The following is a 23,141-nucleotide window of genomic DNA, read 5'->3' as shown; positions in this document are numbered from 1 at the left end:
ATCAATTGTTATTAATCATATTTTACTGACATTCTTATATTAAACTGTGTTTAATGTATGTAGTTATCTAACCACACACACACAGCAATACACACAGCCAGGTAATAGAACTTGGCATCCCAAGCATATCAGCCCTAAAGCCATCTAGGGCTGAGGAAGCATTGCATGCATGGTTTACACTCACACTGCTGATGCTGCACTTCCAGTATCCTCATATCAGTTGTTATTAATCATATTTCAATGACATACTTGTATTAAACTGTGTTTAACAGTTGTAGTCATCGAAACACTAACACACACACACACACACACACACACACACACACACACACACACACACACACACACACACACACACACACACACACACACACTCACACACACACACACACTCACACACACTCACACACACGCACACGCACACGCACACGCACACGCACACGCACACACACACACACACACACAGGCTCAGTCAATAAAAAGGTTAGACCTTAACATTTACACTTAAGCTGTCAGGCTATATTTAACACACCTCAGAGAAAACGAGCAGAAAGAAAGAAAGCGTTTAGGAGAAAAATGAAAAACGCTAACTAGAGATCACATGTTTAAGGTTAAACCCTAATCAGGAAAAGATGCTTCAGTTCATGTTCTTCTAATGTTTGTGTCATAGATTAATTCGACTCACCCTCACACGGGTCACTTGTTGAGCAACTTGCTGGTTTTCCATCAGTGAGCCGGAATAAGCGTCCTTCTGAAAGACAGGAGCGTTGTCATTTATGTCCATCACGTTGACGCGGAGACGTCCTGTGGTCTCTTCTCCACCTCCGTCACGAGCCAAGATCGTCAGGGTGAAGCGACGCGTCAACTCGTAATCTAGACGACTCCTGAGGGTCACCCATCCCGTCTCGGGGTCCAGTGAGAATCTGCAGGAGACAGAGTTAAAGACAGGAAGTATGAATTAGAGACGAGGCGAGTTTCCTAAATGAAAACGATTCCAAATATGATAATGAATGAATTATATTCTCACTGATCAGGCTCGTCACTGAAGTAGTAGCGCACAACGCCAAAAGTGCCAAAATCATTATCTGTGGCCTAAAGAGAAAGAGAGAGAGGTATTTAGTTAGCAGAGTGTACTAACACTGAGAGAGAATACTAACACTTCTGGTCATTTCCATGGTGTGTGTGTGTGTGTGTGTGTGTGTGTGTGTGTGTGTGTGTGTGTGTGTGTGTGTGTGTGTGTGTGTGTATTTTGGTTATATATCATGTATATTATTATCAAATATCTCTATTTTATTCTCCAGTACATACAGCATGAGCCAGATAGCGTTAGCATGCTAGTCAACATACACGTTTACACTTTCCTGTTATATCCAGTTGCAGCTCTGTGAGTCTGTTTTTTTTTTTTGCGTGACGATGTTTAACATATCCGAGTATAAACGTCCTGCCAGTTTTGCCCTCCTTGATAAAAATTCCTCTTACAGGATTGTCGGCGTGACTAATAGCGACTGAGGAACGTAATATGGCACGACCTGTTTGTAAATCTATCTCTGTACCATTTATGCTTTGTCTTGGTTTTTGGGTTCATGACTAATATAACCGTTGTGAGAAAACTCTGTGATCCTCTGGGAGAAGGAATTTAAAAAAAAAGTAAAAATAGCACATGGAAACCAGGTACATTCATTCCATTGCATTTAACTAGAGACAGAAACTCAGCACAAATAAGAGAGGTGTGCATCTGTATGAACTGTCTATAACATAACATACACACAGATACACACATTATCTTACATTCTATGATAGTGACTATGAGAGTGTTTGTATGTAGGTGTGTGTGTGTGTGTGTGTGTGTGTGTGTGTGTGTGTGTGTGTGTGTGTGTGTGTGTGTGTGTGTGTGTGTGATGGTGTGCATAGCTATTTCAGACCTGTAGAGCGTGGCGAAGGAAATTGCTTCAGATAAATGCTTTGATTTTTCAAGTGTATTTATGCAAATAAGTGAATAAATGACTGAGGCAACAGACAACCATCACAAAGCCTGTTTCTCCAGCCTCATCTGTGTGTGATAATAACGGCAACAAAAGTTCTCACAGCCTTTTCTCCCTCTCAATTTTACTCCAGCACACAAGCACAGACAAAGACCGAGTGGAACAGCTGTTTGAATACTAGACTAGATTTCAAAAAGGAATTCAAAGTCCTCAAAGTAACGCACACGGGAGCATAGAAAAGCTAATAGAAGTAAAAAAAAACCTACAACAAATGAAATAAGTTATGTGCACAGAAAAGCTAGTGAACATAACTGAAGGTAAGACACACACACACACACACACACACACACACACACACACACACACACACACACACACACACAAACACACACACACACACACGCACACACACACACACACACACACGTACACACACGTACACACGAAACTGAAGGTAATACACACACACTCAGGTACACATTAAACCGAAGGTAATGCAAACACACACACACACACACACACACTCTCTCTCTCTCTCTCTCTCTCTCTCTCTCTCTCTCTCAGGTACGCAGTAAATTCAAAGTCATACACACTCAAGTACAAACTAAACTGAAAGTACTGTAATACACACACGCACGCACACACACACAGATACACACTAAACTGAAAGTAATACACACACACACACACACACACACACACACACACACACACACACACACACACACACACACACACTCAGAAGCACACTAAACTGAAAGTAATAAACACGCACGCGTACACACACAAACACACACACACTTACACACACTCACTTACACACTAAAGTGAAAGTGATACACACACACACACACTCAGGTACACACTAAACTGAAAGTAATAAATATACACAAACGCAGGTACACACTAAACTGAAAGTAATAAACACACAGGTACACACTAAACTAAAAGTAATACACACACACAGGTACACACTAAACTAAAAGTAATACACACACTCAGGTACACACTAAACAATGTAATACACACACTCAGGTACACACTAAACTCAAAGTAATACACACACTCAGGTGCACACTAAACAAAGTAATACACACACTCAGGTACACACTAAACTATAAGTAATACACACACTCAGGTACACACTAAACTATAAGTAATACACACACACAGGTACACACTAAACTAAAAGTAATACACACACACAGGTACACACTAAACTAAAAGTAATACACACACACAGGTACACACTAAACTATAAGTAATACACACACTCAGGTACACACTAAACTATAAGTAATACACACACACAGGTACACACTAAACTATAAGTAATACACACACACAGGTACACACTAAACTAAAAGTAATACACACACACAGGTACACACTAAACTATAAGTAATACACACACACAGGTACACACTAAACTAAAAGTAATACACACACACAGGTACACACTAAACTAAAAGTAATACACACACACAGGTACACACTAAACTATAAGTAATACACACACACAGGTACACACTAAACTGAATGTAATACACACACAGGTACACACTAAACTAAAAGTAATACACACACACAGGTACACACTAAACTGAATGTAATACACACACACAGGTACACACTAAACTAAAAGTAATACACACACTCAGGTACACACTAAACTGAAAGTAATACACACACACAGGTACACACTAAACTGAAAGTAATACACACACACTCAGGTACACACTAAACTGAAAGTAATACACACACACTCAGGTACACACTAAACTGAAAGTAATACACACACACTCAGGTACACACTCAACTGAATGTAATACACACACACAGGTACACACTAAACTGAATGTAATACACACACACACACACACACACACACACACACACACACACACACACACACACACACACACACACACACACACACACACACACAGGTACACACAGTTTAAAATCACAGTATATAAGCTGGTTTATTTAATGTGATTTCAAACTGTACTTTATTGTCTGATGAGTCACAGTGACTAACACTGTTAGAGACCCTGCTGCAGATCTGAGTCCATGTGAGCCAAAGGCCAAACCGTTCGACTGTAACTTTATTACACACCAATTCCCTGAGAGAGAGAGAGAGAGAGAGAGAGAGAGATAGAGATAGAGAGAGAGAGAGAGAGAGAGAGAGAGAGAGAGAGAGAGAGAGAGAGAGAGAGAGAGAGAGAGAGAAGGAGACAGACTATGGTAGCTATGTTTAGTTTGGTGTGTACCTGTGTGTGTGTATTACTTTGAGTTTGGTGTATACCTGAGTGTATGTGTGTGTGTGTGTGTGTGTGTGTGTGTGTGTGTGTGTGTGTGTGTGTGTGTGTGTGTGTGTGTGTATAACTTTGAGTTTAGTGTGTACCTGAGTGTGTGTGTGTGTGTGTGTGTGTGTGTGTGTGTGTGTGTGTGTGTGTGTGTGTGTGTGTGTGTGTGTGTGTGTGTGTGTGTGTATAACTTTGAGTTTAGTGTGTACCTGAGTGTGTGTGTGTGTGTGTGTGTGTGTGTGTGTGTGTGTGTGTGTGTGTGTGTGTGTGTGTGTATAACTTTGAGTTTAGTGTGTACCTGAGTGTGTGTATTACTTTGAGTTTGGTGTGTACCTGTGTGTGTGTATTACTTTGAGTTTGGTGTGTACCTGAGTGTGTGTGTTACTTTGCATTTGGTGTGTACCTGAGTGTGTGTGTTACTTTGCATTTGGTGTGTACCTGAGTGTGTGTGTGTGTGTATTACTTTGAGTTTGGTGTGTACCTGAGTGTGTGTATTACTTTGAGTTTGGTGTGTACCTGAGTGTGTGTGTGTGTGTGTGTATTACTTTGAGTTTGGTGTGTACCTGAGTGTGAGTGTGTATTACTATGAGTTTAGTGTGTACCTGTGTGTGTGTATTACTTTGAGTTTGGTGTGTACCTGTGTGTGTGTATTACTTTGAGTTTGGTGTGTACCTGCGTGTGTGTATTACTTTGAGTTTGGTGTGTACCTGTGTGTGTGTATTACTTTGAGTTTGGTGTGTACCTGAGTGTGTGTGTATTACTTTGAGTTTAGTGTGTACCTGCGTGTGTGTGTGTATGTGTATTACTTTGAGTTTGGTGTGTACCTGAGTGTGTGTATTACTTTGAGTTTGGTGTGTAACTGAGTGTGTGTGTGTGTGTGTGTGTGTGTGTGTGTGTGTGTGTGTGTGTGTGTGTGTGTGTGTGTGTGTGTGTGTGTGTGTGTGTGTGTATTACTTTGAGTTTGGTGTGTACCTGAGTGTGTGTGTATTACTTTGAGTTTGGTGTGTACCTGAGTGTGTGTGTGTGTATTACTTTGAGTTTGATGTGTACCTGAGTGTGTGTATTACTTTGAGTTTGGTGTGTACCTGTGTGTGTGCATTACTTTGAGTTTGGTGTGTACCTGAGTGTGTGTGTGTGTGTGTGTGTGTGTGTGTGTGTGTGTGTGTGTGTGTGTGTGTGTGTGTGTGTGTGTGTGTGTGTGTATTACTTTGAGTTTGATGTGTACCTGAGTGTGTGTATTACTTTGAGTTTGGTGTGTACCTGTGTGTGTGCATTACTTTGAGTTTGGTGTGTACCTGAGTGTGTGTGTGTGTGTGTGTGTGTATTACTTTGAGTTTGATGTGTACCTGAGTGTGTGTATTACTTTGAGTTTGATGTGTACCTGTGTGTGTGCATTACTTTGAGTTTGGTGTGTACCTGAGTGTGTGTGTGTGTGTGTGTGTATTACTTTGAGTTTGATGTGTACCTGAGTGCGTGTATTACTTTGAGTTTGGTGTGTACCTGAGTGTGTGTGTGTGTGTGTGTGTGTGTGTGTGTGTGTGTGTGTGTGTGTGTGTGTGTGTGTGTGTGTATTACTTTGAGTTTGGTGTGTACCTGTGTGTGTGCATTACTTTGAGTTTGGTGTGTACCTGAGTGTGTGTGTGTGTGTATTACTTTGAGTTTGATGTGTACCTGAGTGTGTGTGTGTGTGTATTACTTTGAGTTTGGTGTGTACCTGAGTGTGTGTGTGTGTGTATTACTTTGAGTTTGATGTGTACCTGAGTGTGTGTATTACTTTGAGTTTGGTGTGTACCTGAGTGTGTGTGTGTGTGTGTGTGTGTGTGTGTGTGTGTGTGTGTATTACTTTGAGTTTGATGTGTACCTGAGTGTGTGTATTACTTTGAGTATTACTTTCTCTTCTTTATCCTTTTTCACTCTAATTCCTTTCCTTTCATTACTTCTCTTTTTTCCATTTCCCTTTTGTTTCCTTTCTTTTAATCTTTTTTTTACCCTCTTTCATTTATTTATTTATTCCTTCTATCACTTCCAGTCCCTTTGTAAATTAATTCTTTGTAACTAGGTTTCTAGGAATTATGTAAGATCTGTGCTCAGTACTTCAGATTGTGATTCAAGCCACAGAGCAGAAAACTTCTCCTTTCCCCCTATTCTGCCTTGGCCTACATCTCTCTCTCTCTCTCTCTCTCTCTCTCTCTCTCTCTCTCTCTCTCTCTCTCTCTCTCTCTCTCTCTCGCTCTCAAAACTTTCTTTACCTCTCCTCCTGCAACCTTTCTGCCCTAAAGCTACTCCTCTTTCCTTGCCTCTTGCTCATTCTCTCTCCCTCTTGCTGCCTTGGAGAGACGTGTCCATAATTGCAGAGATGATAGCGCCGAAAGGGTTAGCGTGATGATAGGCACTACGCTGACAGCGGACCTAATGCCAAGAAAAAGGGGAGTGAAAGGAAGAAAGGAGGAGAAAGAGAACATATACCTAAAAAGGAAGACGGTATACATGTCTCTGTCCTTCTCTTCTTTCCTTCTCAGCACACATTCATCTTCCAAAATCACCTGACAACCTGTCCTGCTCCCTTCCTGGAGGAAAGATGTGAAACTTTAGACAAAGCCGAGTGGAGCGAGATAACATCTTTGGAGGGAGGGAGAGAGAGAGAGACTGCCTGGTGTCTGATGGTCAGTCTGATGCTCGGCAGCCCTACTGAGCGTGAGTGACAGATGCTAAATTATGTTTGTGCTTGAACAAAAAAATCAGGGAGTGTCAAACAGGCGAGAGTGACGCTTCTGAGCAAAGCCAAAAACAATCTGTCCATGGCAAATGATGCCAGAGATGTGTTTGGGCTAAAAAGTGTGACAGTGAACAATAAGTGTCATTTTCACTGTCAGTCTATAATCGCAACACTTAGAGGGACTTCACCGCCAAAAATCAGGCTCGCCAAACTCTCTGAGAACTATTAGGTAATGTCCTAGACAGAGACCTTCAACTTCCTGGGAATCACTGGATTAAAGACCATCATTATTACCAGAAAGGAAAAAAAACTTATCATGCATGGTGTCAGACTAAATAAAATAAAGAATGGAGTGTTTAATTGTAGTGAATCCATCAATTGAAAGCAGTTTAAGGTCAGAGCACAAATTCAAAATAATAAGATAATCCATAATGTGTCAAAGCAGAAGATAAAATGAAACAGAATTCAGAAACAAGACTCACGCTTACAAAGTAAATAACTGAAAAATAAGATCATGATCATTTGAGTGATTCTCGAAGAAAAAACGGGTATGTCGCCATAAAAAGTGTACGTACTGTACACAAACAAAATAACCAAGTGCTTTCACAGAAAAGGTGAACACAACATGTCAGCAAACTAATATCTGGAACAGGAGAACGGAGACAGAAACCAAGAACAGAACAGACACCAACCCCAGAGCTTTATGATGTACAGCATTCAACTAATTTATTTTCAAATCTTCATCCAAGCTACAGTGTTGAGCTAGCATTATGTCGGCAACTGCAATGTGACTGATGGCATAAGAAGACAAAAATGCGGCTAATTTTTGTGAGTTTTATGATTAATATGCAACATTGCTTCGTTTTATCACATAACCTTTGTGGACGGTAACCTAGTTAATGGCATGGGTGATTTCACCACAGTCCCCATACTCACTGGAAGCCTGTGGTGAAAAAAAAACACATCTAAAAATCCTGGGGTTTGTTTTAGCTGAGCCAGATTGCTGCTAATGTACAAAAACAACTATTAGCATTTCTCTTCAGAAATCCTTATACGCTGCGTGTGGCCACTTGATACGCTGCGTCCAAGATACAGTTAACAATGATGGCGAATTATTTATGATTTGTGGCTTGAGACCTTCAGAAATTTAAAAGAAATTGCTCTGGAACATAATATCATGCCCTAAGTACTAATCCAGGCCTCCTGGATCTACACAGTTTATGTTTGCACGCTTTGAGCCACACCTAGACATTACAGTCATGAACAGCAATGAGGATAAAGCTTTAGTCTATCTCCTCGATCTTCTGAAAAGGTGTGTGTGTGTGTGTGTGTGTGTGTGTGTGTGTGTGTGTGTGTGTGTGTGTGTGTGTGTGTGTGTGTGTGTGTGTGTGTGTGTGTGTGTGTGTGTGTTGAAGAGAGTGCAGATGTGAACTGACGTGCTGCACAAATTGCTTTCTGCTGCTTCTCCAACCAGAGGGAAGAGTATGAGGAAACCAATTACCTTCTGTCAGAGCAACCATCAAATACACACAACTATAAACACACTAAACACACAAAGAGAGATAGAGAGAGAGAGAGAGAGAGAGAGAGAGAGAGAGAGAGTGAGAGAGAGACTTAAGCTGGATATATAGAATATTAATCAAATAAATGCACATACATGCTGAGTATTTTCATCTTTTTGCAAACAGCTGTTGGCTCAGTAGTCGGGTTTTCTAGCAAGAAAGCTAACAAACTCTAATAGCCGTTAGCAAGCTAGCTATCATTAGGCTGACTGTGTTATTAGGTCAAATATTAGATCCAGTAGCCACAGATAATCCTCCAAGCTCGATCTCGCGGTTTGCTGTCATGACATTTACACCACAGCAATTTCTAACGATCACTTTTTAAATTCATTAATCTTTTTTCATAGAACTGACACTGGAGACTTCTTGCGTAAATGTCATGGAATTTAAACGACAACATTTTTGTCTGTATTAAAACCAGTTTATTATCCTTTGTGTTATGTTCACTCTTTCGATCTCTGGTACTGGACATTACATGGTTTTTAAAAGCACCACAATTGGCAATTATTAAATCACAATTAACAATAAAAGTTGTAACTTGTAAAAAACATACCGTAATAAAGATCTTGGTGGCATAAATGTGGGGAAAAATGATGTGAGATTGTGCTGAGATGTTATAATGTGCTGAGATGTTACAATGTTATGAGACAGACGAGTTAAAAAGAACTGTTGTTTTTTTTTATGCTATTTGCGTCTCGGCCCTTCTGTGGCTCTGTTGGGAGATGTGCTATTGTGGGAAATGACTCGGTATGGATCCTAATGAGCAAATGAGCGTCTTTAACAAGCACAGTGTGCTGTTAATATAATAAAGAAACAATTTGGGCTAAAATGGATAAATTTATCTGTTTGCAGACACAAACAACATGATGGGAACGAACGTAAACCTGTATGGCGATTTGCATGCAGATTTATGAAAGAAATAGATACACACACATACAAAGACCTGAGTCTTTCACTCTCAGTCTTCCTAAAGTTCTGCAGTCAATTCGGACTCTGTCTTAAAAGGAAAAAATGTCAAGGCAGATGACAAGAGTTTACACCAGATTAGTAACAAACCTTGAGAGAGAGAAGCAATTCCCTAAATGGCTCAGTAACAAAGTTCTGTAGATTGCATTCAGTGAATTTAACCACTAATCCCAGCAAATCCATAAGTTATTCGGACAAATCACCTTTATGGGCGTGGTCTAATTCATATCCACATGGCATGGGGACTCAGTGAAGTCTCTGAGAAAGAGGTAAATCATTCACTTTGGCCTTTCATAGTCACCTGATTTCAACCAAATTTAAAACCTGATCTGGTGCAACATGGAATCTGGGCACTTTTGGGAAGAAGTCTGATCCTGGGTTAGTACAGTATGTAGCGTGGGGTAGATTTAAACATGTGTTCTGCGATTAGGATTGAATTTGAGATAAAAGTTGAATTAAAGGTTTAAATTCTGGAGCATGAGATTTACTGTGGGCATAATGTTGAGGATGAAATTAAAGATTCTTCAGGCAGGGTAGAATTTGAGATTAGGGTTGAATTTATGATTGGGGTTGAATTTGAGATTGAGGTTGAATTTGAGATTGGGGTTGAATTTGAGAGTGTGGTTGAATTTGAGATTTAGAATATTTTAAAGATAATATGATATATGTCACTTGTATCAAAGCCTAAAGATTAAGCTTCAGCTTGAATGAAACACATCTGTGGTCATTTTAAAATAAACCGAGAGAGAATTGGCTTAAAAATCAAAAGGAATGTTCTGGGGTTTGTTTGTTTTTTTTTTAAGTCTGATCAAAACATCATTGTACAGGAAGGACATGTCTCACCTCAGGCTGTTTACTGACTAAACCTATTAGTGCATTTAGACACTTAAAACACAGAGCACACACAAACAGACAGAAACACACACACACACACACACACACACACACACACAATTAAACTGACCTACAAGCACAGACCTAATCACAAACACACACACAAACACACGCAGTCACACACACAGACGTTAGTGGGCAAGAGGCCAGCCAGCATCTTTACAGATACTGTGAGCGAGTGATAAGAAAATGAGTCAAACAATGTGATGGGGGTAAAGTAGAGATGCCAAGAAATACTGAGGATAAGAAGAGAAAGAGTAAATACATAAACAGAGAGAGGGAACGAGCGAGGGAGGGAGATTTAAAAAAAAAAAATTAACAGATTGTTGTAATATTCTGTTTTGCTTTTCACAGCAAAATACAGAGGAAGATGAATATGAGTGGAGGAGTGAGATAGTGAATAGCTTGGAGAGATTTAGGCATGAAAAAGAGTAGACTTTTAGATTTTTAGAGCTGTTTCATCGAGAAAACTTTACATGCATGGACTAACTGTGTAGAACTGTGTTTGTATTTTCAGTTATTATTGCAAAATATCTAGAATCTGTCTCAAGCACACTGCAGATTTTTAATGTGTTCTGAAGCAGAGCTTTACCTGTTAGAATAGCTCAGAATAGATTAATAATAATTTGAATGAAGAGTGGGCGTGTCCATGACACTGTGCTCATCTACATAAACACTAACCTGTAGTTTGGATTTCATTTGGATTCATAGCTTCATATCGAACATAGTCATTAATGCACTCACAGGATTGGTGAAGTAAATGCAAAAAGCCCAGATCCAGACACACACACACACACACACACACACACACACACACACACACACACACACACACACACACACACACACACACACACACACACACACACACACACACACACTGTGACAAACATAGCTAACACCTTACAAACAAAGATTCCAACAGATACACACACAGGGACAGAAAGCCATTAGCAATATAATGGATAGAAGGAAGTGAAAAAGTGAAGGAAGGTGATAAGAGATTGATGAATGCAAACAAACTCAAGTCCAGAGAATGAGGGAAAAAACAGTGCAATTTAGGAGATCTGAGGTTCTGCAACCCCAGGAGAGCCACACACACACAAACACACACACACACACACACACACACACACACACACACACACACACACACACACACACACACACACACACACACACAATCACATATAAATCATTATAAATATTTATAATGATCAGCAGCGCTATCACTGATGAACACAAACATAGTGTGAAAAGCTCTCAATTTTTGAAAAGCAAAACGCACAACTAGCTTATAAGTCAGTAGACTGCAAGACAATTCAAGAAAGCAATGGTGCATAAAAGTCAACTAAATGCTAAAAAAATCCCCATTTCCCCACCTTCCCTCCATTAAGTTTATAGGAAGCTCTAGCTAAACAACACAGTATACCAGATATATACAGTATACACATACAAACGCACACACATCTGGTGTATAAATAAGTAAAGCTATTCCACTTCCTGTGTATGAGCAGTTCCATTTACATATTAGCACAGAAGTGTGTGTGTGTGTGTGTGTGTGTGTGTGTGTGTGTGTGTGTGTGTGTGTGTGTGTGTGTGTGTGTGTGTGTGTGTGACATGAAAGTGTATGAGTGCGAGTATGTGTGCAAGCTAACGCCTCAGTCTCTGCTACATGATAATGTTAGCCTTAATGACAATCTGTAAATATTTAAAAATGTGTACTGTACCATTGTGCAAATGAATACATCGAGAAGAATCACAAACAAAACTTGGCTTTAGCAGGCAAAGCGAGTTATAGACGCCAAACGCGTGCGTGAAGACGTGTACGGCATTTGAAAATGCACAACGCTTTCAATTCGACACCGCACCACCATGAGCTAGAGGGAAACAAAGAGTTTGAGGGCCTTATTAAGCCAAAGATGGTGTGCTGCATGGATCTTGACATCGCCCTTTATTTGCACCATGTCCTGGGTTTATTGTAAGTCTGTAAACAAGAAGAAGTGAACAGGATGCTTAGGTCAAGGTAAACTAAGGGGAAGTTTGTATTAGATTACTGTAAAAATCTCAAATAAACTTCAAATTCAACTTTCTGCAGTGAACTGGCGTACAATCCCTGATCAGCTTTCCCAGTACGGATTTATTCAAGACGACGATGTATGGCTTTAAATTGAGCTTAAACGTACATTGACATACTGTACTATTTATTATGCGCTCGTGAATTAGGAGATAGAAGATTAAATCTAGAACTGGTGAAGGTCTATGTACTCATCCCTCTTGGGGAACCCTTAATGTTTCTCCATCAGATAAGGTTTGTAGAAAGTAGAAATCCTTTAGGAAATATAACTTCTTCTCTTAACTGTCTTGATGTCCGGATGCTACGCGATTCATTCGATCAGACAATTGTCTTTAGACCATTAGTGTTTCTCAGCACCCTAAATTAAAGATGTTGTGCTGATTACTATGCCCTGTTTTATCAGTGGTGGAGCGGACACTATGTACACATTAAGTGTACAGATCGGTTCTCGTCCAGCATCGGTGACCTGGACATATTTTTATATGGCGTATGTGTTACTGAATATCTCATTAACTCTGTGCTCGAGCAAGACACTTAGAATGCAATTACCGAATTACAGGTCTGTGTACGGCTCATGCGTGTTGAAACGATGTGATGTCATGTCGTGGTATTTATTCATTACAATGAAGCTGGGCTTGTTTATTATGTTTCTGTTTAATTACTTTATCACACTGTCTGCAAATAAATGTAACTAATAAAGTTTTGGAGAAACTGTCCTGAGAGGATGAACATATATCTATATGGAGAGTAAAAGCCCCTTTTGCTACCATACTAAATGCCAAAGGTAGCATAATATTGTGATATACTACTTAGTAGTGCTAACCTCTGTGTGTGAGATAAGTGGATGTTAATTTCTCTTTATCTTCCCTGCTGTATTCATATTCAATAGTAACCCAGAGGTGAGTCATCCTCCATATAAAGCCATTAACAAGACTTCGAATTAAAGGTCATCTAACGTGGTTTAACACCATACTCATTGTCCACAACCCTGTAAAACAGCAGCAGTTTTATGTCAGTCATAAAAGCACTGCTGTTTTATGATCTTCTCCCCGAGCGGAATCAGGTCTCAGCTACCGGATCACACGTCAACTTCACTTGATTAATAACATAAAGAAAGACATTATTAACGACTGGCTAAGATGCTAAACAGGCTGTGGGCCAAATGGGAAAGCAATTAGGAGAGCAGATTATTAGGAAACAACAGTAATTAAACATTGTTAAGCGCTAATGAGACTCGGATGTCGGAGTCGAAATCGTAACGGCGATAAATAAATAAAAAATACAAGGTGTACTACATTGTTTAATGGAAGAACTGAGGGAAATTTTCCATTCTAACTACAATGATTTTCTAATTTGGTCTGCTGTGGAGTTTTGTGGAGTTCATTAGACTATGGTGATTTCGGTAGTATGCAGTAAATAGTACGGACCCTTTACCTGAACTTATTATGTTGTTATCCACATGCAACTTTTATGACAAGCACGATGCACAAATCTCTTAACAGATAACTACAAGTGTCAAAACTACATAACACTGAATACACACACATACGTACACAGTTATAAAACATGATTAGCATAATGCTGCTGCATGTTAGACTGTCAGCGTGACAATTCCCTTGCTGTTAAGCAGAAGTGGTGCCATGAAGCTATTATAGGATACATACGAAGGAACGAGGCCACCTGAGTAACAGCAGACACATTATCGAGTTCTTAGGAACGCGCAGAAAGAGTGGCTTTTACACTGACAATTCATTCTGAAACACAGCGCAGCGAGCTATCAGACCTGAGACTACATGTCTAAGTTTGGGCGCACTGGAACTGTGTCAGGATTCTCTTGAACGTGAACGTGGCTCGTACCCGAGTCTGCCCGTGTGTTTAAGCCGATGATGACATCGTTAGTTTCCATAACACACGTGTGGCATGGCGTGTCAGGGGAACGTTGTTTGTGGGTTACACAGGAAGTGAGGTGCTTTAGTTAAATGCGATGAAGTAATTAGAAATGAAATGCAAGTGAACCAACATTCAGGTCACTATCACAGATCCATAACCTTGAAAATTCTTAGAAATACTGTCTCCCAGTGCAGTTTCTCACCAACATGATGAATACATTGCTCATAACATGACTGACCAGGCTGAATATAGGCACGTATATACATACAGCCCATGAACATCTTGGAATGAATACGAGTTGGCCATTAGTGGAGAGAACATGACATTACCACAGACATTACCTCATTTATTATTTACAAGCCTGGATCTGCATCTGCCCGCATTTCCATTGTGTATTATATGAAGCGGTTCACAGTGCTGCAAATCAAACCTAATTTTCCTTGCTGGATATATTTGGATGTTATAGGGCAGAATTATTATATTGGCCGTTTAAACCTTAAGCGATCACGATCGATTGATGGAAGCTACTATGGAACATAAAGGCAACAATAAGAATCAAGCAGCTATTTAAAATCCAGGCATTAAACTTTTTACAGGTGGTGCTTGGAATTAAGTGTGGAGAGATAAAGGCGCAAGAAAGAGCAGAGAAGAGAACCAGAAGAGAAACAGTTATGCGGTGCTAAATGGCGATGTAAGCATGAAAATACGTAAATACATCAACATTACAGTGCATTATTGAGGCAAAATAAACAAAGAGTCAAAATAAGAGGACTCCGAGAAATCCCCCCAAGTCCAAAGATTTCTTAATAAAAAAAGTGTTAATTATAGTGTTAAAAAAAGGTATTGGAATGAGCCTTTTGGCTTGGTCCAACTGGAGGAAGAGGATTAGGTTCTCGCTGAGTTACATGTCTTACTATTCATGTGTTTCTCTTAAAGGCATTCAGCAGACATTCATTAGATCTGGGCCCAAGTAAAGAGAAGTTAGACAAGTCTTAATGCCTGTTTTTGTCTCTTACAAGTTTCTCTAGGTAATGTAAAGTGCACTGGATTGATGCTGGTCCATTTTGGTCTCTTTGGGCAAACATCAGAGTTTCCGTAATGTGGGTTGGTGAAAGGAACAAAGACTTCGTTGGAAACATCCTGAAAACCTGTATGACTGAGTCAGACAGTCTATAGAACTCTAACCCAGATGTTTTTTGGTGATGAAGTGTGACACATGATGCTAAAAGTTCCAATACAATCTTCAGCTCCAATACATTTGCTCTTTGTCCTTAGGATTTCTTCACAAGACTGATATTCTGATAGAATCAAAGCAAATATACATATACTAAGTATTATAGAGATTTAAAAAAAAAAAAAAAGATTAGTGGATGATTTAAGATCCTATTCGGTGTTAATTTGTCTCCATCACAAGGTCACTTACACTCTTTAAAAACGACCCAATGCTTTTTACTGATCTATATCGATTTCTATGGCACTTACTGTACTGAGTGAGGACAAGTGAGTGAATTAAGGGCAGAATAAAAAGTTAAAATTTATGAGCACCTGCGCCGGACGTGTTGCCATTTTACATTATTTATGGTAACAATTATTAAAAAGTGACCTTACTGAGCAAGGGCTATGACACAATTTCCAGTATTTCAGAAAGATTTAGAGAAAAAAAAAAGTATAACTCTTGTGTCCTTCTTACAACTTAAGCAGCAGAGGTCTTATCGAACTCAGCTAAAAATTCTTCAATTCTCTCGATTTCTGAGCAAAATAATATTAGGGGATTCTGTTGAAAGGTGTGTGTGAGTAAGAGATGGAGAAATATATCGATACTCGTATCTCGCCTTGTTACTTCTTGATTACACCAAATAAAAAAATACAGAAGGTGCAAGATACAGAGTGTGAAGGCAATGTGAAAAACAAAGATATACGATTTTTACCACTAAGTTATGCATTGTAGAAAAAAAAGGCATGAATTTTAAATATCCTTGTCACAGAAATCCACATTTGCAACAGGAACAGGAATATGAATAAACGATATGTGCGAATGTACTTGCACTTGTGGATGTTATTCAGTGGGATAATAAACCTCAGTGTGACCTTACTGCCATTACTCGTTTACTGAAGTGTTGAACAGCATTTTAAACCAAAGAGCAATAAATCGTAAGTGTCAGTGATTCTCCATGGTTCTCTTCAAAGACTCTTTCTCACCCTTTTTATTGGTTTTCGAGCGGTAGAAATTGGTCAATCCTGTCCTTTTGGGCTTGGTGCTCTTGCTTTATTGGTCATAGTGCTTTATATGATTAGTAAGCATTGTAACGCCAGTGTAAGGCTTGTTGAGTGTATAGAAGTGAGCGTATGTGTGTGTGCTCACTTGTATCCTCAGTAGTGACGTTCCAGGTGCTGTGCTCTCCAGTAAACTGATGTTATACAGCGTTTGGCTGAAAATAGGCCTGTTGTCGTTCTCATTGAACAGATCGATGAAGACCCGAGCGAAGCCCACGTGCTCCGCTACAGATTCGTTGGCATACAGCTGGGTGGAAATCACAATTATGGAAAACATTACAATCAAGAACAGTTCTTTAGCATCAATAATTAATATGTCTACAGTATTGCTGATTCGGTAATGATGCCGCTTGCTCTTGTACGCTGTCATGATAACGAATGATTCCATTTAATACCAGCGCTGAAACTTTACCAGAAAAAGAGATATACAAGATTGAACGCTTGCAAAAATATTACTTTGTAGTTAGCGTAGACAGAAATAAGCGATGTTACATGAACTCGAGTGCTGGTAGTTCGTTCATTAGGTCCGGTGTTCTGTCATATATTCAGTTTGCAAAAGTAGATATAAAAAAGGGAATCTTAACAAGTGACACATATACTGCATATTAGAGCAGACTTTATATATTTATACAGCTTGAGAACATATTAAATATTCAAATGTCTTCAGTGAAAAGGCAGAGCTGCTGCTTAACTCCGGTCAGAAAAGATTTTAAGACCCAAATAGTGATAATTGAGTCGAGATTTTCTAGAAATCTCCCAGAGCAAAAGGCTATAAAATGTTCGATTATATACCGGGCTCAGCTTCGAGGGAAGAGGCATCAGTTAAAGCTGTTTCTCCAGCACTCTTATGCCACTTCAAACACCAGGAACTATTGCTTCAGGCTGTGCTCAAGTCCTCCTGACTAAAAAAACACGTCTGAAATACTGCATCACTCTGTCCAAATCTTTTGATTTCTTTTCATTACTATGTATTTGCTCTCCTAATTTTAGTTATTTGTCCTTCACACACCTCTCAGATGTTTGGAGAACTTCTACCATCACTTAATGAAAAACACTCGTGGACTTTTGTTTAGAAGTCGATTATAATCCTAACCATCTTTAACGATGTATGACACATGTTTCAAATGTAGTATTAACCAAAGAGACTAAAGAGCATAGAAACGAAATTAGATGCACGCTAGTAAACAATATAACCTGAAGCCATAAATATTACTAACATACGATATTCAGCCCTGTTATTTAGGAACCCTTCTTGATTCTGAACCCTGAATTAAACCTCGATTTTTTAAGAAAGTAAATTGTATATACAAAGAAGGTATTATGTCAGCGATCATCAATAAACAAATTGATGAAGTCGTGAATACTGACTGGACTGATTAAATGTAATAAGTGATGGTTTCTCAATCACATATTCCTTTTAATATTTAAGCCACAATAATCTTGGGCTTCTTTTATTTGTCTCAATAAAGAGATTTTTACAACCCATGTGACAAAAAAAAATCCCTTTGCCTTTTAATTTTGCCATAATTGTCTTATACAATTAATAATAATAATATGAAGTTCTGCTTGGGTTTTGTTTTCCCACCCATTAACAGTATAACAACAAAACGTAAAATTCTTAGCACACTCAGGGCTTTCTTAAAGCCAGACTTTTTAAAGCCAGTTTTAGTTTTAGCTGCCCTATTTTATTTTTTTTTTTAAATATATAAATACTCAATATCATGTGAGCCAGATTAGGATAAGGCCTGTGGACTACTTACAGAAAAGCTGTAGCTTCTGATAGTCTCAAAGTCCAGAGGCACAGCCACCCGCACGCGGATATCAGCTCGTCCCTGTACTGATGTGGGGGAGATGGAGAAGTGATCTGAGTTGTTTCCCATTAAGATCACCTCAAACATGCTGTTCACTCCCTACAGAGAGACAGAGAGAGAGGAGAATTGGTTATGTCTGCCTGAGCAATGTGGTCTATTTAATACTGCATCCATAGTACTGGCCCATAATTTGATATTTGAATTAAAATAAAACAAATATTAAAAAGAAAATAACTTTGAACATGATTCTATTGTAACCATATGTTACTTTTGCTGATGATTTAAGTTGAGCATGGAGTATGAACAGACGAAATCGAACATTAGCTCTTTTCAGCAGAAAACAGTAAGGACGGTCATCACAAGATTGTGAACAATAAACTCAATACTATTTATGTCACAGTGTAAAGGAATGATGTTAATCCTGCTCCTGTTGATCAGAATGATACAAGACATAAAGTCTCAGAGAGATGATGCTGACCAGGTATAATTTGCTTCGGTGTACTCACTCACTCACTCACTCATTTTCTACCGCTTATCCGAACTACTCGGGTCACGGGGAGCCTGTGCCTATCTCAGGCGTCATCGGGCATCAAGGCAGGATACACCCTGGATGGAGTACCAACCCATCGCAGGGCACACACTCACTCTCATTCACTCACGCAATGCAGACAATTTTCCAGAGACGCCAATCAACCTACCATGCATGTCTTTGGACCGGGGGAGGAAACCGGAGAACCCAGAGGAAACCCACGAGGCACGGGGAGAACATGCAAACTCCACACACACAAGGCGGAGGCGGGAATCGAACCCCCAACCCTGGAGGTGTGAGGCGAACGTGCTAACCACTAAGCCACCGTGAAAACGAAAGACGTACTGTAAGCTGCAGTTCCTGGATCAGAACCGGTGTGCCAAAGAAGTACAGTATGTGTCAGTAGAGAGCTGAGAGTCCAGGGGAGTGAAGAGCAGCTTTTAAGAAGTGAACCATTCAGACCTCAGTCTGGAAAGCAAGATAAGCATAGAAGGATAGTTGTTTTCAGATCATAGAGAGATCATAGTGTCATAGTCCAGGATGATGACAAGAAACTGATGTGAGCACATATCTCCAAGAATATATACTTGTTGAATACAGTTTCTGGAGATGAGCTCATCAAATCATGAAGGAGGGAAGGAGAGGATGAGTGTGTCATCAGCATATAAGGTATAAAAAGTCTTGTGGATGAGGATGTTATCTCACAGCAGGAGTAGATATATAGAGAAAAATAATAAGAGGAACGATCTCCGAGTCTTGTAGCTGCATGGAGAAGATCTTCATGTCACCTGATATGATCATAGATCTTGCATCAGAAGACTTCCTTCAGGCTCGGTGATGACATTTGTACACAATCGGTTTCATTCAAAAGCTAAAAAAAAGAAAATTAAAAAGAACCTCTCAGAGACATGTGAAGGGTTATAGTTAAGTTGTATTAGTTGTATCTCTTTTTCTGACCATGTGACCTACTGAGCATATATATATATATATATATATATATATATATATATATATATATATATATATATATATATATATATATATGGTGTGTGGATGTGGGTGTACATCATGTACATATGCGTTTAGAGGGTAAGAAAGTGTAAACACACACACGCAAGCACGCACGCATGTACACACACACACACACACACACACACACATACACACACACGCATTACAGAGCCTCTCGGTTTAATGAAGTGCAGCAGACAATTACCGTACACCCAGACACACACACACACACTCACACACACACGTCTGGATCTCATTTGCGGACGAAGCCATTCGCGACCGCGGTGCGAGCGATTGATCCGAAAAGGGAAAATTGTTTCGGAGTTCAATAAACATTTCACCCGGGGAGATCCGCCGTGCAGCAAAATACCGAGACGAGGAAAGAAGCAGAAAAAAGATTAACGGACAATAACTGCAACAGTCGGCGATCGAGGTTAATCCATGCCATTCGCCCTCTTTTTTATCTCTCGTTTATGAAAATCGCTTCTCCGCAGGCTGTAGATTGTAATTGCGGGCATGAATGTGGAATCAGAGGCCTCCCTTCACGCTGAAAGACTATGATTATAAAGAGAGGAGAGGAGGATAAAGCCTCTCTTTAAACACACTGGCAGCAGGATCCATGTCCTCTTGATGGACTAAATGAGAAAACAAGAGAATGATGTTAGCAGGAGGGACTGAAGGCTTGCTGACAAGAATAAATGTGACAAAACCAGTGTTTGGGTTCCTTCTAATTAAGCTGTATTGTAATTTGCAATTATACACAATGAAATCCATCCTGGTTGCACATCACTGTTTCTTAACACATTTGTATTTTTTTTTTTTTTGGACAAATTTGACAGGTGTTTCTTAATAAGGAGCAGAGCTGATAATAGCAATCGACACACACACACACACACACACACACACACACACACACACACACACACACACACACACACACACACACAGACACACACACACACAGACACTCACATACACCATTTATCTTATTATTACATCTACAAAGCCGAAACTTTCATTTGTTTCATCTTGTGATCAAAATGATCGAGGTTGAGATAGCCATGAATATTAGCCATAATATTACTTGCAGTTTGGCAAACTAGTTCCTGAAATTCTTTATATACAGTACACTCAAAATGGCCAATTTATTAGGACCACCTGCGTTCACCTGTAATGAGCAAGCAGCACATCATGTGGCAGAAGAACAATGAATAAGTCCTCATGATGAAGATCGGGAGCTTCAGCTACTCTTCACTTAGAACATCAGACTGGGGAAAAAGTGGCATTGATCATGTTCTGATCTCTTGGGATTTTCTAAAGTGTGGTGTGGAAAAGAAAACTAACCCCAGAAACCTCCAATAAGTGTCAGAGAAGCAGGTGGAAATGTCTTGTTGATGTTAATAGAGGCTGTTCTGAGCTGACAGGAAGGCTAGGATAACACTCAAATAATCACTCTTTAAAATCTTGAGCCGAAAAGCATCTCAAAACGCATGAAAATGCAAAATAAATATGTTGAACCTTGAGATGAATGAGCTGAACGGCAGAAGACCACGTCAGAAAACAAAGAAAAACATCAAACGAATGGTTTTGGGGAAGGAGTCTCCACTGTCGGTGCTTTGTAATGATGAGAGGTAAAACTGTAATATTTGGGATTGCGCAATTGATTTCTGTCTTATTAACTTGATAGAGAAATAAAAAAAATTGTGTTTTTTTGTTGTTTTTTTTACAGCTGCTATCCCAGGGGATGTAGGGGATGACAGGAACTAACATCTCAGAGACTGTAAACTCCTGATCATAAAAGTGTATGATGTGTCAGTCTAATAAATCTAAAAGAAGCTGGTTAGCTTTGGCAAACTGCTATAAGAAAGAGAGACACTTTGGCACGTGGTGTTATCTTTGACTCTACGAAAACGTGAGATCGGTGTTGTTATTCTCAGTGTTCCCTCACAAGGCAGACGTTCTTAAATTAAATGATCAGGTTTTGCACCTTCACGCCGTTTTGACATTCTGCAGACACTAAAAACGTGCCATAAAGCGTGTAGGCATTCAAAATAGTTTGGAGCGGAGACAACAACTTGTTTTCAATGCAACAAATGCAGGCTCCGGAGAAGCGAACATGGTCGCCGCCGTTCTGGATCGATGGCCATATTACGCTAGAGGTTGTTTTTTTTTCCTCTTTGCTTTATTTTTTTTTTGTTTTGAGCTCTTAGGGAGCCATTGTGCCTGATGGGCGGCTATTTAAAGAGCCATCCAATATGCAGGGATGTCAGCACACACCGGCCATAAGCGTAATTGCCCATCCATTTCGCCTTCTGCCTTTAGAGAGAGGATAAAACCAGCCTGTCATATGGGCCGTCAAAGTTTTGCAGACAAGTCGAGCAGGGGAAGTTTGGACAAGAGTGTGCGTGTGCGTCTGTGTGTGTATGTGTGGGTGGGTGCATCGCTCATCTTCACACCTTCACAGAACGGCATCTAAATTTGTATATAAAAGTACGAAGCAGTCAACAACATTCCTGACAAAGATATCTGGACATGCTGATAGAGACGAAGTGGATTTAGGTGTGAGAACATGTGTAAGTGTGTGTGTGTGTGTGTGTGTGTGTGTGTGTGTGTGTGTGTGTGTGTGTGTGTGTGTGTGTGTGTGTGTGTGTGTGTGTGGACAGGATAAAGGAAGACTGGAGCTTACTTTGCTTATTACCCCGACTAAGTCAACACCTTGAACTCTTCAAATCATTCCTAAACAGTTTCTGCTCATTTTGCGAACAACAAAAACGCTACTGTTAGTTCAATGTAATGTCCACATGGATGCCAGGACTGTAGATTTCCCAACAGAGCATCTCGGTCGGCTCGCCGTCTACATGTCTTCATCTCTTCACTCTCCATGACACATATGCACAAAAGAACATGTGATGATGTGACTCCTCAGACCAGACCGTCTTCAACTGATCCACGGTCCAGTTCTGATGCTTATGTGTCCATTATAGGAGCTTTGAGTGGCTTTTACTCTTTCAGCTATTTGTGCTACAGAAGCTCTTCTGCTCGATCAGAACAAATAGACTAGATTTCTCTCCGTGTGCATCACTAAGCCTCGAGCAACCATGAAACAACCCAGCATTCCTT

The 23,141-nt window shown here is 39.8% G+C and overlaps 1 protein-coding gene across 7 annotated transcripts in view; it reads right to left on the bottom strand.

The window, feature by feature from the left end:
• The window catches only part of cdh23 (cadherin-related 23), a 188,305-nt gene that overhangs the window by 58,764 nt on the left and 106,400 nt on the right, over positions 1-23,141 (bottom strand). For 6 of the 7 annotated variants that reach the window (XR_007140498.1, XM_047813036.1, XM_047813033.1 and 3 more), the window contains 4 exons: positions 18,431-18,580; positions 16,759-16,917; positions 1,028-1,092; positions 686-923 (listed from right to left, as the gene is read on the bottom strand). Coding sequence is in view for 5 of the 7 variants with exons in the window: in XM_047813036.1 (XP_047668992.1) it covers positions 686-923; positions 1,028-1,092; positions 16,759-16,917; positions 18,431-18,580 (612 nt within the window). In the remaining 2 variants the exon portion in view is untranslated. Of the gene's footprint in view, positions 1-685; positions 924-1,027; positions 1,093-6,540; positions 6,701-16,758; positions 16,918-18,430; positions 18,581-23,141 lie in introns of those variants that run through there. The other variant, XR_007140499.1, reaches the window with a different exon arrangement.

Source organism: Tachysurus fulvidraco, chromosome 4, assembly GCF_022655615.1.
Source record: "Tachysurus fulvidraco isolate hzauxx_2018 chromosome 4, HZAU_PFXX_2.0, whole genome shotgun sequence".
NCBI classification, from domain to species: domain Eukaryota; kingdom Metazoa; phylum Chordata; class Actinopteri; order Siluriformes; family Bagridae; genus Tachysurus; species Tachysurus fulvidraco.
The sequence above is the reverse complement of the archived record's forward strand: the minus strand, read 5'-3'. Positions and strand labels throughout refer to the sequence as shown.